Raw genomic sequence first — 20564 nt, 5'->3', positions numbered from 1 at the left:
ACTGAGAAGCAAGAGCCATTTCCCAAAATGTAAAGGTCCACTCATTAGGGCTAACACAAAAGAAGTATGCCCCCTGAGGAAGACATCTGAATAGCGGACATCAGACCCATGTGATGTGTATGTGTCTGAGTGTGGAATCGGGACGGGGCAGTCAAAGTCCTGAGAGGGGAAAATTATATGAATAATTATGCAAGTTGAGTGATCCCACCAGGATTTTCTTTTCTTTTATTTTCTTTTCAAAAAGCAAGGTCCCAGGTGAGAGCATGGGCTCTGAATCCCAGATCATCCTTTAACTGCCCACGTGACCCTGAACAAATGACCCAGTCTCTCTGTACTTCAGTTCCTCTATTTGTAAAACGAGAAAATGAGTAGTACCTTCCTCAAGAGTTGTTAGAGTTGAATGAATTAATAAATGAAAGGCACGTGGAACTATTCCTGGCACAGAATAGGCCTTCAATAAATGTTAGCTACTAATATCATGAAACTCAAAGGACTTTAGATATTTTGTATTTTAAGAGGCCAAATAATACAAAATCCAATCAATGATGTGGAAATGATGTAAGGTCGGAGTTACAGATTTCCATGAACAGAGGAAAGAATTAGGTTATGATACGACACAACCGCAAGGATATGGACCAAAGGCTCTGAGATGACCCCACACGGAGGTCTTGAGATAAATGTCTATCAATAGACCTCTGAATGGTCCATGAGGGTCACAGGCAATCCTGGCCTGTAGGTCTTGGATCATATGTGCATTCTAACGGCTGAGTAGGTATCCTTAAAAATTGCTTCAAATGACTGAATGGTTTCCCTAGTGAGTAAATACATTTTACTCCCGGGAAGATTTAAATTAAGTACAAAAATGTAAAAAGAATGAAAACTGAAGTGTTAATATTTTTATGTGAAGGTGTTTTTGCTAATTTATAGCCTCATAATGTTGAAGAAAACTTGGTTTATTAGAATAATAGATTGCCTTGTGATTCCAATTTAAACGTGTAATTGAGTAATTGATCTGCACTTAAGGTTTTACGTAGTACTGGGACAGCTCATTGAACTTCAAAGTCACCATATTTTTAAGCTAAATGTGTTAGGTTTGTAAGAATTGCTTAATTATTTGAGGTTTTTCAGCCAATTATACTTAGGAAGTTAAGTAAATATATGTGATGGATAATGCAATATGAAATGTTTAAAGGACTTAAAGTTTGTAAATGAGATCAAAATTAATCAAATCCTTCTTAAGTACTCATGGGCACCTCCTCAAGGTGAAGGTCTGTTCTCAACAACAGGGCTGCCCACATGGATGAAAGTCCACCTTACAAATCGGGGTCATACACATAATACTAGAAATACTCTCTGACAGCCCTGGAGGAACAGTGATGAACTTAGGGACCGCCGGCTGGCCGGCAGGGAGGCCTCTACCAGCGTGATTGCTCCTAAATTTACATAATCAGGCTGACACATTCTTTTGTCCTCTGGCTGTGGCCTACCTGACCGCCTGAGAACTCCACACCCCCTGGGAATCCCTCCCAGTGATGCCTGGGAGGCCCAGGTGTGTCCCCAACGCTGGAGGCACACTCCCCTCCCACAGTATCTGGGCTGCTTAGCTGGTCACAGCAGCTTTCTCTGCGGGGCGTGCATTTTCGAGGCAGAGCTCAGTGAATCCATCAGAAGTACTCTTTCTAATTTAACCCCTAGAAGTTTATCTTTCAAAACTGGTCCAGAACTGCTGTCACAGTAAGATTTTGCTCTCAATTAATTATCACTTACCCTTGAGGCCCCAGGAAAGGAGACAGGAGGAAAAGGCAAAGTGAGAGGTTCTCCTCCAGCCAAGTTGGCCAGCCCCATGGTGACAAAGCTCCCCACGGGGGGCAGGAGCAGGGCCGAGCCAGGGATGGTGGAGAGGGCAGGTGGCCAGCCTCCTCTGACCCTCTCGCTGGCCCCCTGCTCCAAGGCAGGGGCCCCACTACTTGGCAGAACTGGCAGAATGAAACCAAAAGGAGCACCAGGCTCCTGCTTCTCTCCCAGATGCAGCCTCCAGGCATCCACCTGTCAGGTTGCCCTAACTTTTCCTCGCAGTGAAAAAGAACCTGGAGAAATTAACATTCCCTCCCAGACAACAGAAAAGTATTTGAGGGGGAAAAAAAAAGTTCCCCAGCAAAACAGGAAGAGCAGGAAGAGGGCAAGTTTGCACAGAGCTGGCTCCACTCTGCTGGGAGAGGAAAGAATACAGCCAGGAACTTTGTATTTCTTCTCATCTGTTTTGGATCCACCAGAAGAGGGAGGGTCCACCAGGACCTGGGGGCCAGAATCCTCCCTAGTTCTATCTGTCATGGCTCAAGAGTCCTTTCTCCCAACCGTGGCCTTGACCACCTCCCCCGAGTACAGTCCTGCTGACCTTGCAAGGTCCACCAGCCTCAACAAGCCAGACTGTCGTTGAAGAGAGAAATAAATCATTCTACTTTGGTGTCTTTGTAGCAAAGCTTCATGTCTACCCAGGCTAACTAGCCGACCAGGGGGATAGCCTCCTGGCCACCCCATGCTCACCCCTCTGTTAGAGGACCCGAGCTTGGAGACTCTAGGGACAGCTCTTTCATTTTTATCTACAGCCTTCTGCCTCCCTGGAGGCTGGGCTGTGGCTGATTTGAGAAGCAGCCACCGCTTGGCACTCAGGACCTCTCCAACCACCCAAGGCTTTGCCACTGCGTCAGCCTCGCTGTGCCAGGCTCCTTCTCCTCTCACAGCGAGATCTCTCCCTGAGCTTCCTCACTGCCCTCAGAACAAGGCCAGAGCTCTCCTTCATGGCCTGTGAGACTTTGCATGTGGGACCCCTGCCTTCCTAAAGACCTCAGCCTCCACTTCAGCCCACTGGCTTCCTCTGTCCCTCACATATGCCAAGCATGTCCTTGCCTTAGGGCCTTTGCACTTGCCACTCCTTCTGCTTGGAAAACTCTTCTCCCAGATCAATGCAGTTGCCTCTGTTACCTTGTGCAGAGCTCATCTCAGATACAGCTCCTCTAAGGGCCTGCCCTGATCACCCTAGCTGAGCACCCCATCCACCCACCCCGTTCCTCTCTACCATGTGACTTTCATCTTTTTATAACATATATCTGGCCTGAAAATCATCTTCTTATCTTGTGTGGTTGATGTCTGTCTGCTGTCCTCATAAGAACCTAAGCTTCATGAGGGCAGGGGTCTATCTGTCTTTTCTCGGCCAGATCCCCAGCACCTAGACATGGTTGGCACTCAGTAAGTATTCATTGGCTGGTTATCCAGTGTCAGAACTGAGTGCTGTGTGGGACCCTGCCCTCAGGGAGATCATGCTTTATGGGAGGAGATGACAAGTAACCAAACAGAACTCTTCTTTGTTCCGAGAATGCTGCAAACACTCAAGTGGGGCCAAGGAAGGCTGACCAGTCCTCCCTGGGGGATCAGATGTAGCTTCATATGGAAGAATACCCCAGGACTGAGTTTTGAAAGAGATGGAGGTGCTTCCCAGATGAATCAAAGGTGCAAAGTGTTAAAAAAAAAAAAATAGAAGCAGAGCCTGTTCAGGAAACAGCAGGTAGTTGGATGAGACCAAAGGAGGGGCTGGTGCAGGATGGGGGCAGGGTGTGGAGACCATCAGGAAGGGCCCCTTCGCAGGAGAAGGAGCTTGGGCTTCCTTCCAGAGACAGCAATGAGCCACTGAGAGGGGTTTTTTCCTCTTGATATTTTAGCTCCTTTCCCATGTTGAAAAGTCTTAAATGGAGGAATGACTTGGTCAGAACTGCACTTCCAGAGATCCCTCTCCCAAAATTGGAGTTCCCTGTATCCCTTGCCCAAGTATGACCGTATTCAGGCACGGTTCCAAAAGTCTCTACTGCTTTCTTTCTAAAAATAGTTAGCCTGTCTTTGGGGGCACATAATTTCACAGCACAATGTTTCAGAAGGAACTTGTACATGTTTCAATTCTTTGGGACTCCTATTGTCATCTGATTGCATGTCTTTTTCGTCCATCATTTTGTTAAGTCAAATTACATCACACGGCAGATCTCATCTGGAAGCAGGAGATGACGGACATCTAATGGATGTAGAATTTATGTTTTATTTATCTCAGCATCTTCCATGTTTGGGTAGAAACCCAGTATCCTCAACAGTGAAGAGGAATAATAATAGTATCTACCTCAGAGGACTATTTTGAAGATTAAATTAGTTAATATCCTATGTAAAGACCTTGAAACATGATGAATGCCCTATGAGGTGTTTGGTGTTATTTTTGACCAACACAGTTTCAGTTTCTAGAACTGATCCAATAAACTAAGTTTCAGTGGAAGAGAGGCTTGTAAGTATGTATTTTGTGTGTGTGTCTCCATTTCTCTTCAGGTTATGAGCTGGCCTGGGGCGCATACATACACACACTCCCACTATCACGGAGCTCCAAGTGCCATACATATCCTCTCATTATCCTCACAAGAAACCTACAAGATCGGAATGGTTATCCCCATTTTACAGATGAAGAAAACTGAGGCTCAGAGGCTGACAGCTAAAAGTTGCACAGCTCACATCGCATCTGTTTGCACCTTTGTCTCTCTGTACACCTTAGTTCCTAGAGGGCAAAAAACTTCTCTTTACCATCTTTGCCTTCCCAGAGTCCAACAAGGGGAGGGAAAAAGACACCCAGTGAGGGTTTGCTGGGTCTGAATCCCCGCACACTTACTCCTGAAAACCCCTTCAATGGCCCACCCACGTATCCAACAAATATTTATTGAACGCCTTGTGGTGTTGGACCAAATCTCAGACCAAGGAAGAAGGGAAAGGACTTTCATTGAAGCTCTTGCTCCAGCTGACCCTCTACCTGGGAGGCCCTTCTCATTCTTCACTAGCAGACAATCTCCTCTTCATCTTTCAAGTCCAAAGTTAAATGTCCCCACCTCTGCAGAGCCCACCTGGCCTCCCCTCCTCCAGGCAGTGGGCTGCTCCCCTACCTGGTATGATGGTTAATTTCATGTCAGCATACCTGGGCTACGGGATGCCCAGGTAGCTGGTGAACATTATTGTACACGTGTCTGCATTAGATTCAGCAGACAGAGTAAAGAGAGCATCCTCACCAATGCAGACAGGCACCATGGTATCCATTGAGGCCCAAATAGAACCAAAAGGTGGAGGAAGGGCAAATTCCTTCTCTTCCTGAGCTGGAACATCCATCTTCTCCTGCCCTCAGGCATTGGAGCTCCTGGTTGTCAGGGCTTCAGGCTTGGGGACTTATACCAGCAGCCTCCTGGTTCTCAGGCCTTATGCCGCTGGCTTTCCTGTTCTCCAGTTTGCAGACAGTAGACTTCTTGGGTCTTCATAACCGTGTGAACCAATTCCTACAATAAATCTCCTCTTATGTATTTCTATATACATCCTATTGGTTCTGTTTCTCTGGAGAACTGTAACTGACACATCTAGACTCCTAAGGCATTTTTTACATACCGTTTGTGGTAAGTTGAATAATGCCCCACCCACCCAAAGATGTCCACATTCTAATCCCCAGAACCTATGAATACAATACCTTACATACCTTATATGTTACCCAGTGGTGGAAAGGACTCTGCAGATACGATTACAGGAAAGATGTCAAGATGGAGAGATTATCCTCAATTATTTGGGTGAGTCCAATGTAATTACAAAGGTTCTTATTTGAAGGAGGCAGGAGGTCAGTCAAGGGAAGGCAAAAGTAAAGATTGGAGTGATGCAGCCATGAGCCAAGGAATGCCAGCAGCTTCTAGAAGCTGGAAGAAGCAAGGAATGGATTCTCTCCTAGAGTCTCTAGAAGGAACCAGCCCTGAGGGTATCTTGACTTTAGCCCAGTGACACGGATGCAGGACTTCTGACCTCCAGAACTGTAAGGTAATACATCTATGTTAAGCCACTGAGTTTGTGGTAACTTGTTACAGCAGCCATAGAAATTAATAGACCTTTATTCCAGCATTAGTCACACTGTATAGCAGATGCCTTCCTCACCCAAGTGTCCCTCACGACTGGGGCACCTTTGTTTCTGACAGTTTAAAGCAAAGCCTTAAAAAGGGCTCACAAAAGCTGCTGAATGAACTAACAAATGGATTAATATTTTCCTGCTTTGTCCAGCTGCCTGTGTCCCTCAGCGTGAAAACACACACGCACGCACACGCACACTCAGCTCACCTGCCCGTCCACCCCCACCACCCCTGGGAGGGCAGCCCGGCACAAAGCTATTCTCAAGAGCATGTTGATTTTAAGGAGGGAGGAGGATTTCTCCTAAGGTAATAACTGGACAAATCGGCAAAGATGCAGCAATGAGAAGCGGAAATATTTACGTGGTTGACTTGAAACCGCAAGAATTGGTGTTGCACCACAGAAATGTAAAAATCCTCTTTTCTAATAAATAAGTAATGAGAGCAAGAGAAAACCGTGACCCTCACCACATCCCCATTCCTCTCCACCTCTGTCTCAGCCCCACCACAGACACTAAAATGATGGTGAAATCTGTACTGCATGACACCAAAAGAGGTCCACTTTATCTTAAGAGAGAAAAGTGGATTCCAGACACTGAATGATACGATCCCATTTTGCTAAAAAGAAATAATTTAAATATATACGCTTAAATCCTGTATGTTAATCCAAAGGCTATACGAGCATGTATACGTGTGTTTACATAGGCAGAGGGCAGAGGCTGGGAGAAGATCCGTGAAGAGGTTAATGGTTTGATGGAGATTATAGACAGTTGCTTTTTTTTTCTTCCTTTAAAAAAAATTTACAAAGAACAAGACTGTTGGTGAAACAAAAAATTAAGTTTAAGTAGTTCAAAATAAAAGAAATGGACCGTTTTGTGTGGCAGGGATACTTTGTGTCCATTCCGGGACAGCTCAGGTCTCCCAGGCCCTCCCCAAATAGGAAGCTGGGGTCTGGTCTCTCGGTGAGCAATGGCGGAACCATTAGAGGAACTGTAGGCGGCAGGAGGGTGACGCGGCGAGGGGGCCTGGGAATCAGAAGACATACAGACGTGACCGCCAACGCGGCTTCTGCCGAATGACCCAAGGATGACCCGCTTCGGGCCCAATCTGGCATGTGGGGAGCCCGTTGTTACCCCGCGGCCTTTCTCCCACCCAATCCCCCACCGCCACATCGTCCTCACTGCGATCTTCACCCGACCTCCTGGGTGAAGGCAGGTGCCGCCCAGGACCCTGGCTGAAAAACAGACGCGTATGATCACCCTGGCCTTCCTCGGCCCTATTCACCGCCCCCGCTCCTTTCCTGCGGTGGAGTTTTTGTTTTAATTCATCTGAACTGGTTACAAAACCACACTCCCACGAATACATAAATAATGGATAAAGGGGGGGGCAATGTTTTAAAGAAATTCCCGCAGGGCCTGGCAAGGCAACAGCAAATGCATTTCTGCTGTATCATATTTAACTGTTTGCAAACTTCTGCTGGGAGGATGAGCAGCGGCTGCAGAGACTCTTCTGCCCTTCCCCGCCCGGTGCCAGGAAAGACTTGCAAGGCAAGGTTAAAAGGAGTGAAAAGCTGTCAGCTTTCAGGGGTCGAGAAGTTGGGGAGGAGAACGAGAAAGTGTCCATAGGATTGCACTGCGCCCATCCCGGCTTTGCACAGGCCAAGCATCTCCGGGGTTCCTGGCCACGGCTCCGGGTGCCAGGCGAGGCCCCTTTAAGAGCCAGCGCGCGCCCCCGCCCCGCGAGCGCTCACTTTCCCTAGCAACCGCCCCGAGGGAGGAGGAGGTCCTGGCAACGGCGCGCTGGCCCGGAGGGTCACGTGACGGCCCGCAGCTGGAACGCGAGCGCGCGCCCTGCCGCGCGCCCGCCCGCCGGGCCTGTGCGCTGCGGCGCGTGCGCGAGCGGTGCAGCACCGGCCGCGGGAGCAGGGAGTATTATGGGCTGTGGGTGCCGCTGAGCAAGATGGAGCTGTCTGCAGTGGGCGAGCGGGTCTTCGCGGCCGAATCCATCATCAAACGGCGGATCCGAAAGGTGAGCCGCCTCCCGGGGCGGGACGCCTCGCCCGGCAGCCGGTGCCCCATTCCGCGGGCCATTGGGACGAAGCGGTCCAGCTAACCCGGGCTCTCTCGACCACCCCCGCGCCGTCGCTTCCTCGCGTCCCCGCATCCTCCCCACCCCCACTCCTCCCTTTTTTCTTCTCTGTTTTTTCAGGGACGCATCGAGTACCTGGTGAAATGGAAAGGGTGGGCTATCAAGTGAGTGTCACGGGGTCCAGGAGGAGGGGGAAGGGGAGGCAGCGGACACCGGGGCCTTTTTTTTCCCTGGGGGGTGCGCACATTTGCTCCCTTCCATGTGCCTTTGCTTCTCTGGTTTTCTTTTTTATTTTGTGCATGTGTAACTCGGCAGGTACAGCACTTGGGAGCCCGAGGAGAACATCCTGGACTCGCGGCTCATTGCAGCCTTCGAGCAGAAGTGAGTTTGGGAAGCTGGCAGGGGCGGCGGGGCCGAGGTTCGGCTGGGGCGCCGCGCGGGGAAGTGGGAGAGCCGGGGAGGGCAGCGCGGAGTGGGGCCCGGGAAGGGGCTCTTTTTAATCTTTGGCTTTTCTCGGCCGCAGGGAGAGGGAGCGTGAGCTGTATGGGCCCAAGAAGAGGGGACCCAAACCCAAAACTTTCCTCCTGAAGGTAACCTGGCCCAGCCCCAGCAGCCCCCTCTCGGGCCCCTAGCCCGGGCGCAACACGGGGCCTGCAAGGGAGGGACAGATCCTCGAGCGCCCAGGCGGGCGGGCCTTTCCAGAGGGGCCCCCAGCTGGGCAGGGGGTGGTTGTGAGCCCCCGACGAGCCTCTGGCAGCTGGCCCTGGCCAGCTCCAGCTTCAGCAAGAGGGGCCTGGGAATGGGGGGGGGGCGAGGGGGGAGGATGATCTTGCTGACAAAACCTGTGTCTGGGGATGCCAGCAGGAAGCTGGTGGCTAAGGCAGGTGGGGGCTGCCCACCTGAGGGGATGGCAGGGAGGTTGATCCTGCACGTGAGAGCCCTCATCTCTCCCAGCTTTGAGCCGGTAGGGCTCTGCCTGAAATTGGAACCCAGGGGAAGAGTGAACGTGGTCTCCCTCATGGCAGAGAGCAGGGAGAGGCATTGGGGAGGCGAGTATCTGCCTCCCTGCTCCCACTGTCCTCTTTCTTTTAGGATTTGTTCTGCATGCGTCCCTTCCTGACAGAGGGATCCAACATGAATTTGATTTTAAATCACTTCACTTTTGAGTTTTATCACCAGGCTAAGCCACTGGCTTTAGGGTTTGAGCCTGTTTCCCCCACTTCTGGACGTTCTCATGAGGGTGGGAGTTGGGGAATAAAGGCATAGCACATTATCCTCGGCAAGGGAGGAAGACCTAGCTCCAGAGGAAGCCATCTTAGAGTGTTTTGGTGTTTATTTTTTTGGTGAGAACTAACAGTGTGTGGGACAGGGAAGGCAAGATGACCCAAGGTGGCAGGCAAGGCTGCAGGTGGGCCTCCCTGGGCAACTACAGTCTCCCCACCAGTCCCACTAGTCCTGAGGTCTCAGGGCTCCTTCCCACCCCAAGAGCCTGTGACTGTGACTGTGGCATGGGAAGGGCAGGGAGGACTCTACAGAGAAGAGACTGGGCAGAATGCAGAACCTCAGAGTCTCCAGTTTGTCCAAAAGGCAGAAAGCCCAATGCAGGAGGGGCCTTTCTAGCCCCCTCATCCCCCAAAAGGATGGTGCATGTGTTAAGGTTTGCTTTGGACTTAAAGCAGAATTGAAAGAAAGAAGGGTTTCCAGAATTATGTACTTCTGTGACCCTTGTCTCCAACCTGCGCACCATCTTAGGGGATCCCATGGAGCTACCTTAACTCTTGATGATGCTTAGGAGGGATGGGGCAGAGCAGCTGGAGGGCCAGTGGGCCGTGTGACAGCCTCTCAGCGCAGCTGGAGTGCCCTCTAGCGGTGAAGCGGGTAATGACCACGAGCCTTGACTCAAAATGCTTTTTTTTTTTTGGATAGCTGTAATTCCTGAGCTGGCTGTGGGCCGTTATAACACAGTGTTGAGCCCCCACGTAGATTCTTTCCTTTGAATCTCTTAACAACCCTATGAAGTGGGAGGTATTGTCCCCAGTGTTCAGATGAGAAAATCAAGGCCCAGAGAGGGGAAGTGATTTACCTGAGCCCCTACCACTCAGCTTCCTGGCTTCATCATGTCTCCTTTTCTTAACCCTGTCCTTCAGAGAGTACACGTCAGGCTAAGGGGACAAGAGGGACACATACGCAGGAAACTGAAGGCTGCAGAGTTGGTAGGGCAGGGGATGGAGAGGCAGATGAAAGGACCTTGATCTGGACCTTTAAAAACAGGTAGCATGAGAGTGATATAGATATTTGCAAGGGAGGGGGAGGGTATAGAACAAGTGGTAGAGCGTATGCTTAGCATACAGAAAGTGCTGGGTTCAGTCCCCAGTACTGCTTCCAAAAATAAACAAACCTTATTACCCCCCCCAAAAAAAGCTTAAAAAAAAAGTAAATGGATATTTGCAAGGAGGTGATGGACCGACCTCAGCTTGGTCTGAACCCATACCTCTGTGAGGCACCAAGAGGCAGTGTATATAGTAAACAAATTATACACTCAGAGCATTTATTTTCTGTGGGGAACTATTCAGAAGAGAACAGGAGCCCAGATGGTAGGTTGCGTTATCCCCATTTTATACATAGGAAAACTGAGGCCAGAGAGGTTAAATAACTTGCCTGTGGTCATAGAGAGCCAGTGGTAGAGTCCAGGTCTTTAACCTCCCATGTTATCTCCATATAGTACATGCCATCCCCTCAGAGTTATGCCTGTCACCCAGTCAGTGCAATAAATGCGTTGGCTGCATTGGCTGTGGATCCCATTTTTAATTTACAGGCAGACACAAGTCCCACCTTCAAAGAATTCTCAACCTGGGGAGGGGAGAGGAGGAGGAATTGTAAACCAGCCCCTTGTAAAAAATAACATTTAGAAATTATGAAGTAAAAAATGTTTTTTGTAGAAAAGTTAGAAACTATAAATTAGAAAAAGTTTACTGCTCATAAGCACCCCCTGGGATAGGTAAGTCCAGGTTATTTCTCAAGCGCTTGCTGTGTGCCAGGCACTGTGCTAAGCAGGTAACATACACTGCCTGGTGGTCGCAGGAGGCCCACCTAGCCGGGGTTTCATTCTGAATCTGATGTTTGTCTCACCTGCACTCTTCAGTCCCCAGGGACCACCCATCACTGTGGACTCTGGCAGGACCATAATTGCAGAGGTCCCAGAGCTCAGGCTCAGTGTGCAGAGGGAATAAATGCTAACCCCTGGGGGGATCAGAAAGAGTGGGGAATCCTGCAAGCTCCCACAGGGATGAACCTGCAAAAAGCCCTTCTTGCCCGGCCAAGGAAAGGCTGGCTTTCCCCTGCCTTTGTCTGGGAAAGGGTGTGAGGGAACCAGCCCCTGGCTCCACTGCCTCGGAGCAGGAGAAGCTGGCAGCTCTGGCACAGGGCAGGTTGGGCCCATGTGTGCCACCACCTAGTGGCTGGAGGGATTGTTAAGCCATCCCAGGAGACTTCCCCCCTTCCCCAGCATGGCTGGGAGGACCATGTGGCAATAAAGTGTGCCTCTCCCACATTCTAAATGACATCCTCACTTATTCAGCACTTAAATCCGCAAACGCCTCTTCTGGGGCTGTGGTCTTGTCTGAGAGGTGTACAGGCTGCATTCCAGGTACTGGCTAATCGTCCAGCACTGTGGGAATGGGAGGTAGAGCGACCCCTAAACCACAGATCCCACTTTTGGGGAGCTCACAGACACCTAGGGAATGTGGCCCTCCTTTCAGCCACTGCTTTCTCCCTCCTTGGATAGAGGCAGTCACTGCCTAACGGTCTCCCTTCCTCACCAGGACCCGGGGTGTCTGTACAGAACATAGACGGGTCATCCACCTCTGACCTCGGTCCAACCTTTGCTTTCAGTCCCTTAGCCACTCCATCCTCTTATTGCTGGGCTCTCTCTGCCTCCACTATTTGTCTTAGCACTGGCCCTTCAGCAGGCCTTCTGGGCCTCCACAGCCACCTGGGTCATAGTTGAGCTCAGGAAGGACAAGAGTTTTCTCTTACTTAGGCTTCATCCTCCAAGACTGGGGCCCGGGCCCCCAGTCTGTGCTCCTCCAGACCCCGTACTTCCTCTGTTGCACTGAGTCACCCTTTGTGCTAATTGCCTGTTCCTTGTCTTCTCCGTGGAGTGCAGCCCCCTGGAAGTAGAAGCTGTGTGTGTTCCTAGCAGCCCCAGGCAGCTGGCACGTGACTCATTAGAACTTTCTTAGTGAAGGAAGGACTGGCCGTGGAGGATTGCTTATATGATCTGTGAGTCTCTTGCCCTGGACCTGGGGCCTCTGAGGGCCCTGCCACACACCCTGCATCTTCCAGCAGGCAGCTGGTGAGCCGCTGCAGAGTCCAGAGACTTTACAGATTTCACACCTGGGAGTTAGCATAGCTGGGCCCGGGAACCTGGGACAGCATCCCTTGCTCCCCACAGACTTCTGCTCAGCCATCCTGCCCCCGGGCCACCCTGGCACAGAGAATGAAGTGGCAGATCCCACCTCTTGGTCCATCTCCACCAAGCCCATGTCTACTGGGGTGGATGCCAACCAGGCTTTAGGTGCTGGCTTTGGAATCTGTTGGCACTGATTTGCTCAGACCCAGGCCCTGAGCCAGACCTTGGGCAGACTGATGAATCAGACCTAGGAAGGGAAGTGCAAGGGGCTGGGAGCATAGAAGAGGGGCCAAGGGTCCGCCCAGAGCTGATGATGAGCTGAGGAGATACGTCTGAGCTGGAGGGGCAGCCTGTTCAAAGGCAGAGAAAGAGCACAGGGCATTTGCAAACAGGTTCGTGGGGTGGAGCAGGGAGGGACCTCCCTCTCCTTTCTGGCACCAATCATTGGTCCATGGAGTGCCAGGCTGGGATCTTTCTCGGAGTAGGGTTGGTCAGCGTCCTGGTTATTGACATTCTTCTGTGTCTGCAAGGGCAGCCCCCCACTGGTCTGCCCCCAGGGCCCACAGCCAAGCTTCCAACTTAGTTGTCTTGGAGTTGGGCCTGGATGAGAGCCTGACTTGCCCTCCATCCCTACACTCCTGAATCAGTTTCCTTTTATCGCTAAGAGGGGGTCGTGAGCACTACTGATTTCTGTTATGTGCTGTCAGGATGGCTTCATGAAACCATACTTGGGGGTGGCTGGCGGGCGCAGGGGTGTGCGTGCGGGGTCAGCGGGCAGCCGAGCCCGCACCCACGGCCTCCCTCTGTCCCGCAGGCGCGGGCCCAGGCAGAGGCCCTCCGCATCAGTGATGTCCATTTCTCCGTCAAGCCGAGCGCCAGCGCCTCCTCGCCCAAGCTGCATTCCAGCGCTGCCGTGCACCGGCTCAAGAAGGACATCCGCCGCTGCCACCGCATGTCCCGCCGCCCCCTCCCCCGCCCAGACCCCCAGGGGGGCAGCCCCGGCCTGCGCCCGCCCATCTCACCCTTCTCCGAGACCGTGCGTATCATCAATCGCAAGGTCAAGCCGCGGGAGCCCAAGCGGAACCGCATCATCCTGAACCTGAAGGTGATCGACAAGGGCGCGGGCGGAGGCGGCGCTGGGCAGGGGGCCGGGGCCCTTGCTCGCCCCAAAGTCCCCTCGCGGAACCGCGTCATCGGCAAGAGCAAGAAGTTCAGCGAGAGTATCCTGCGCACCCAGATCCGCCACGTGAAGTTCGGCGCCTTCGCGCTGTACAATAAGCCGCCGCCGCCGGGCCCTCTGCCGCTCCCGCCAGCCGGCAAGGCCGACATCTCCGCGTCCCCCGGCCCGGGGCTGCTGCTGGCGGCCCCCAGCGCCCCCTTCGACGCCCGCAGCTCCAGCTCCTCCGGCTGCCCCTCACCAGCCCCGCAGTCCTCCTCCGACCCGGATGATGCGCCCCCCAAGCTGCTACCCGAGACCACCAACCCATCTGCTCCCGATTGGCGGGAGCCCGAGGTACTTGACCTGTCCATCTCTCCGGAGGCTGCAGCCACCAGTAAGCGGGCGCCTCCCGATGGCACTGTGGCTGCCAGCCAGGCCCTTCCCGCCGCCCCTGAGCCTGCCGGTGCTGCCTCCGAGCCCGAGGCTGGGGACTGGCGCCCTGAGATGTCACCTTGTTCCAACGTGGTCGTCACTGATGTCACCAGCAACCTCCTGACGGTTACTATCAAGGAATTCTGCAACCCTGAGGATTTCGAGAAGGTGGCTGCTGGGGTAGCAGGCGCTGCAGCGGTGGGTGGCAGCAGTGGGGTGAGCAAGTGAGGGGGCTCCACTAAGGAGGGGGGCTTGGGGGGGCCCTCCTGCCCAAAGTCATACTCTTGCTCCCGCCCCTGCCCCCAACTCAGACAACCCTGCCTGTGCTTTGCTTGTTTCGAATGGCTCGGTGTTGACCCCGGGATGGGGCTGGGGGCTGAAGCCCAATGGGAGGGGCAGTCCTAGAAAGGGTTGGGGCTAGGGTGGGGCCAGGGCACTGGGAAGTCCTCCTTCTTGTCTCTAGGCACCCTCCCTGCCCATGCACAGTGGGGCCTGCTGTGTGGCTCCTGGGGAGCCCCAGAACCTGGGGTTCAGCTGCCCCCTCCACATCCCACCCTGTCTCCCCAGCTTGCTTCCAGCTCTCGCACACAGCATCTGATTTCTCGGTGCTAACCCGGCAGCTGCGGGGCCCCTTAGAGGACCCCATTCTAGCATGGGCACCGTCCCTCTCCTTCCTCCAGATGCCTGGGCAGGAGGGGCAGGGATGGGAAACCAGACAGAGGCTGAGGTGAAGCCGGCCTTGGCCCCTTCCCCTACATCAACAAGGGCCCACTTTTGGGCAAGACCCAATCAGGCCCCCTTGGGTCCCACCCACCCACCTCTTTCCCTCTGGAAGGTCGGAGGAATTGGCATGGACCTCACCTGCCGCAGCCTCCCAGCATCTAAAGGCCCTTCAGTTCTTGACCAAAGGTGCTACCACAACCTGGTGCGCAGACTTTCGACTGCGTGTGCGTCTGCTGCCCTTGGCGCATCTGCGTGTGTCCGTGTGTGCGTTGGGCACTGGGCCCAGGCTCTCCAGGCTGCGCCCTTTAGGGTTCTTTAGGATAGGGTCGTCAAATTGAAGGCCTGGACCTTCCTTTGCCATCGGCGAGGCCTGGGACCTGGCCCAGGTCGGAGGAGTTTGCTGTGGACGCTGACCCTCCTGGGCCGTGTGTGCAGGGGGTGCGTGCCCCATGCCCTTCCCCTGTGGGGTGGTCAGCCCACCCTGTCGGGTCTTGGCTACAAATGCGGCATGGTGGGGCCTAAGGCAGAGGGGAGACCCCCATCACAAGCTTCACCTTCTTCCTGGGTGTTAGGGGGGGAGGAGGGAGCCTGGACATCGTTCAGTGGGTCTCTGGTTTCTCCAGCCCCCTGTCTCTTGCTTCTGACCGCCAAGGCTTTCTCACAGCCCGGCCTGCTCGAAGCAGAGGGAGGCCTCGTGCCCCGGGCAGCTTCTCTTTCCCACTGCTGCCAGGTAGCTGAGGTGTCCATGGCAGTGGCAGAGACCAAAGCCCCAGTTTTAGGCTGGGCACTGGAAGGGTAGGCAGGCCAAAAGGGGGACGGAAGACGGGGCCTGTGTCCTTCAGGAGGGCAACTGTGTGTGGGACCAGGGGCCTGGTGCACAGGGGAGGCAGCCCTGCCAGCCAGCCCTGGGACTCTGCCCGGGCTCAGTTTGGCATGAGTGGCAGGTCTTTGCTGGAGCTGGCTTCCTGGTGTCTCAGCTCAGAACGCTGATGGCAAAAGGAGGGGGCAGAAAGGGAATTCAATTCGGTAACAAACGCCTTGGTCCTAAGCATGGGAGAACTCTTTCTTCTGAATCTCTCTGCCAGGGGCCACGGCAAGGCCCCGTCCCTCCCCACCCTAGGATGGAGGACAAGGGCCCTCACAGGGTTTGGGGGGCTGGCACTCCTGGACCCCTCCCCACCCTGCCCTTTGTGTTGGCTCTGTGGCCGTCCAAGTGCCAATTGGCTTTCCCCCAAATAAGGGCTGGTATTTCTCCTCTGTCCTTAGAGGTGATTTCCCCCCGACCCCTACCCCAGGTGAGCATCCACCTGGGTGCCAGTTACAGGTGTTTCCAGAGACCATAGAAATGTGTTTTCCTGAGAGTCCATGTCATTCGTGACCTTTTTGTAAAGAAGTTGTGTTTTCAGAGGTGATTTTATGACAGGAAAGTGAAAGAGTTAGTTTTGCAAAAAACAGAAAAAACAAAAAAAGAGGAAAAAAAGAAAAAAGAAATAGAAAAAAATATTGTGGGATTCCTATGGGTTTGGGGGGGTGGGGAGAAAGATATTTAAAGAAAAACTAGTAACGCAGTGATTGCACAGGTGAGGCGGCAATGTTGTTAGGACGTGGCTAGAGGCCCAGGCCCAGCTGGGAGGGCCCAGGGGTGAAGGCAGCTGCCCTCCTTCCTTGCTGGGCCCAGATTCCACATCTGTTTTCGCTCAAAGGGAAGGATGACCCCTCATCCCAAGGGAACTTGCCAGAAGCTGCAGGAGCTGGGCAGACAGCGCTGAGATTTGGGGAGGTTGGGGTCCACAGGAGTCCTACTGTAGCTGGGACCCATCATTGGTGACTTTCTGCAGGAAGGCTGGTGAGCAGGTGCAGTTGGGTTCCTTGCCCTTTGCCAGCCTATTGGGCCATCTGGTCCCTCCACGGCCACCCCATGAGGGAATCTCCCCATCACCCCGAAGACCATGACACCCCTGAGCTTCCCTAGCCAGGTGGGGGATGCAGGCTTCAGGAAGACAGGGCTGTGGACTCTGGGAGAATCTTCGGTGGTGATCATAGGGGGCTGGGGGTAACCGCAGGGAGAGGGAGTGCCCACACGTTCTGTTTCCACAGGCGGGTCGCTGCCCTTGACTCCCAGGTGGGCAGCTCCCCTGGGGGGCCTGAGTGGGCACCAGGTCAAGAGCAAGCGGAGCCCGCCTTACCTCTCTCCCAGGGTGGCTCTGAACGGGGTCCCACAGCCCCCACCCCCCAACTCTTGCACAGATCAGCCTCCCATGGGCCCTTCCTCCCCCATTGCTGCTTTTCCGTTTGCCTAATTACCAAGCAGAAGTTGCAGTCTGGTTTGCTTTATTTTTATATGTGAAATATCCCCTCAAAGCCTAATCTTTCCCCATGTTGAATATTGGTTGAGGTCATCCCCCCTTAGTGCCACCCTCTCCCCACCCCCACGTCATAGGAAACAGATGAGGTCTGGTGTCTCTAGCTTGAGATGGGAAGTTGGGACCCCTTCTGGTCTCGTTCCCCTCTCGGATCTTCAGTTTGCCCTTCTGTGAAATGGGTGTATTGGGCGTCAAGGCCTTTTCATAGAGCGCTGCTTGTGTCCAGGCAGCTGCTGAAGATTAGGTGGTGGTTGAGGTTGCTGGCACTGGGGCCTCCAACCTCCCACAGCCCCCTTTCATTCTCACCCTGCAAAATGGTCATGGTCAGAATGGGCTGAGCCCTCTCTGCTCCAAAAATAGGTGATGATCAAGTCCCCAACCTCAGTGTGAGGCAGGCAGAGTGGGAGGGGTCACCCTACTTAAAAGACCAAGAAGCGGGCTCTGAGAGGCCAAACCGCTTCCCTGGAGTGAAGAGCCCAGCTGCTCTGGCCTTTGGAGGAAAACCTCTTGGGGGGTGGGGGCAGAAGCCCCTGCAAAGCCTGGGGCATACCCCTGAGCCAGGTGGCTCTGGGCAAGCGGTCAGCCCAGTGGAGGAAACCGTTAGCTCGGGGAGCTGGGCTGCCACCAGCCTTTCTAGCCTCTGGGGGGACCCAAGTGGACACACCGTCTTTCCTACCTTTGGGGATTTATGTTGGTTTTTCCGGTGTGTTTTGTTTTGTTTTGTTTTGTTTTTGCACTTGGCCCACGCAGGACAGTGGAGCCCGCCTGGTCACTCCCACTTTCGGGCTCCCATGCACTAGCCCAAGGCAGCCTCTTGGGGGCTTGTATGGTTTAAGGAATCACTTTTGAAAAAAGAAAAAAAAAAGGAAAGCGTTTAAAGGTTTTCGTTGTTTTCTCTGTCTGCATCTCCTCTCAGATTCAGAAAGCCCAGAATCAGGAGCGAAAGCTCCAGGAGAGGGTCTTCCCAGCCTGACCCCATCTTCCTGACAGTCCACGAGATGCCAGAATAGGGGGACAGGCTGGGTGGGGACTGAGGACCCTGCCTCCCAGGCCTCCCTCTCCCCGCCTTGAAGGACTCAGCATCCTACTCCAACAGTGAGTGAGCGCCTACTGTATGCAGAGCTTCGGCTAAGCCAAGGGGAGTTGGTGGTCTAACAAGAGACCCCTTGCAAGAGGCCAAGCTAGAGGGAACCAGGGGTTCTGGGGCCTGCCCCTGCTGTTGGGCAGAGTAGAGATGGAGACTTCTTGTTGTTGGTTTTAATTTAAAAACACAAAGGCCTAAAGAAATGTATCTTATAATTTTTTTAATTTTTTAAAAGCTCATTTAATGAATTGTGCACGAATGAATTCTATATATATAAAATATACATATATAGCTCTATATTTGGGGAGGGGCGCTGTCTCTTTTTTTCTCTCTCTCATTTTAAAAATGAAGTGTTGTTGCCTTTGTCTGTGGTTCAACCATCCAGCTCCCAGCTGGCTAAACTTTGCCTCCAGTGGTTCAAGACAGGAAACTAGTAGGATAAGCAGGAGTCCAGAAACGGAGATGCCACCCCAGGGTGGGGCCGGGTTCTGGTCCACCTGCCTGGCTCCCAGAGGCTGTGGGTGGCGAAGACAGCTTGTGTTGTCGGGTGTGGGTTTTGGTTCTGTTCTGGATTTGGTTGTTTCTGGGCCGGGGGTGGGGGGTCTGTGCTGATTACTCTCGTCTTGTACGTTTTGTTCTGCTGCTCTTCAATATTGTATCAATGCCAGGAAGGGGGCGTGAAAAGCCTCTTTTGCCCCCCAAATAAATTGTCACATTCCGAAGCTAATGTCTAGCCCCCGGGTCTGTCTCATTTCTTCCGGCCAGGACGACTATCTTTAGAAAGCATCGGGCCCTGCCCTTCCCGGTGTAATGAGGATGGGGGCTGCGGCTGCCCAGCTCCCGGGCCCGTTTCTGAGCTCCCCACCTCCCACACCGCCTCCACCTCGCACCCATGCAAGTGAGCTGCACTTGAGGGGAGCTCCCTACACAGCTAGACCAAGGTGCTTGCCACTTCTTAGAACCTGGAGCCTACCTGGTAGGTGGGCATGTGGGAGGGGCGGGGGTCCCTCAACGCAGCACCCACGGAGAGCGGGGCCCTGGGGGCTGGGTCCCTAACAAGCCAGTCATCACAGAGCCTAGGAGGGAGCAGTCTGGGTGGGGGCACTGGCTCCCCCTGCCAGTCGTTCCACAGTTGGGCACAGCATTTTTTGCTAACAAGGAGCTGCTTCAGTTCCCAGAAACATTTGTTTTCTGGGTGCTTGTGCGCCTTCTCTCATCAGACGAGCAGCCTCGAGGAGCAGGTAGGATGCCCGCAGGGGTCCAAAAGCGGCCGCCCTGGGTAAACTGTATCTTCCTCAAGGGCCCGCCGCTCATCCCACAAGCTGCACCTCCGTACCTCCATGGCCGCCTGTTTGCCAGTCCTCCCCCTCCTCACCACCCCCGCCCTCTTGTGAAACCCCTAGGTCTTGCCTTGCCAATGTCTCCCCACCCTGCACCCCTCGACCCCGCCAGTCCTGATCCCGTCTCCTTTTGCAAAACATCCCTGATTGCAGGCTCCATCCTTCCTGCACCTCCCCCACCTCTTCCGCAGGAGTGTCACAGGGGCCTGGCAGCCCTGCCCCCGCCTGCAAGGAGCCCACTGCCCTCAGGGTTGTGTCCCAAGTTCTCCTGCCCCAACATACGCTCCCCAGGTGTGCTCTGCCACCTGAGCGCCCTCTCTGGCACTGGCCTGTGGTCTTGGCCCTCCTGCCCCTAGAGGTGGACCAGCTCGGTTCCTGACACATGGTGGACCCTTGATTCACCTCCCTGTCACCAAGCTCGGTCCTTTTCCCTCACTAACACAGTCAGTGAGGCTTGGTCGTGGCTGAGCGGTAAACCTGGGGCCCCAGTGCGACCCATCCAGCTGGCCCTGGGCACTGGCCCTGGGTCAGCAGGTCAAACGGGAGTGTGTCCCTGTCTGCAGCTGGTCATGGATACAGAAGCCAGGCAGGGAAGTGAGAAGGTGGGGAGAGGGGTGAAATCCATGGTTGAGGTCAGGGCTGGCTTCTGTGGCACCAACTCCATGGCACCCCACCTTGTCATCTAGCCGGCTCAGTGTTCTGTTCTCCCAGAATCCTCATTTGGTACTTACTTAAACGTCATGAGTTGTCAGCACACTTACTGCACGTCGAGCACCAGTGAGCCCCCTCTGTCCCCTCTCGCACCCCAGCCACCCTACCCAGTGCCCAGGAATGAGCCACTATCACGGGGGAGGGGCCGGGAGCGACACAGTGGAGTAGGGCTTCTGTCCAGCACATCTCTGCGCCTCCCCCATCTCTTTGGGACTGAGAAACGGGGGCTGCTCTTGTGAGGTGGGTGTGTTCAGAGACTGGCGTCACGACTGTCCCTTATCACAAGTCCTGCATGCCAT

General features: G+C 53.8%; 1 protein-coding gene across 1 annotated transcript; it reads left to right on the top strand.

Moving 5' to 3' along the window:
• The first annotated feature begins 7827 nt into the window (after positions 1-7827).
• CBX6 (chromobox 6) lies at positions 7828-18941 on the top strand. Its single transcript, XM_006207093.4, has 5 exons — positions 7828-7982; positions 8163-8206; positions 8358-8423; positions 8566-8632; positions 13268-18941. The coding sequence occupies exons 1-5, from the start codon at positions 7914-7916 to the stop codon at positions 14270-14272; spliced, it is 1251 nt and encodes a 416-aa protein (XP_006207155.1). The 5' UTR covers positions 7828-7913; the 3' UTR covers positions 14273-18941.
• The last annotated feature ends 1623 nt before the right edge of the window (positions 18942-20564 follow it).

The sequence above is a fragment of the Vicugna pacos genome, chromosome 12 (genome assembly GCF_048564905.1).
Source record: "Vicugna pacos chromosome 12, VicPac4, whole genome shotgun sequence".
NCBI lineage: Eukaryota > Metazoa > Chordata > Mammalia > Artiodactyla > Camelidae > Vicugna > Vicugna pacos.
Note: the sequence above shows the minus strand (reverse complement) of the source record. Positions and strands in the feature narration are given on the sequence as shown.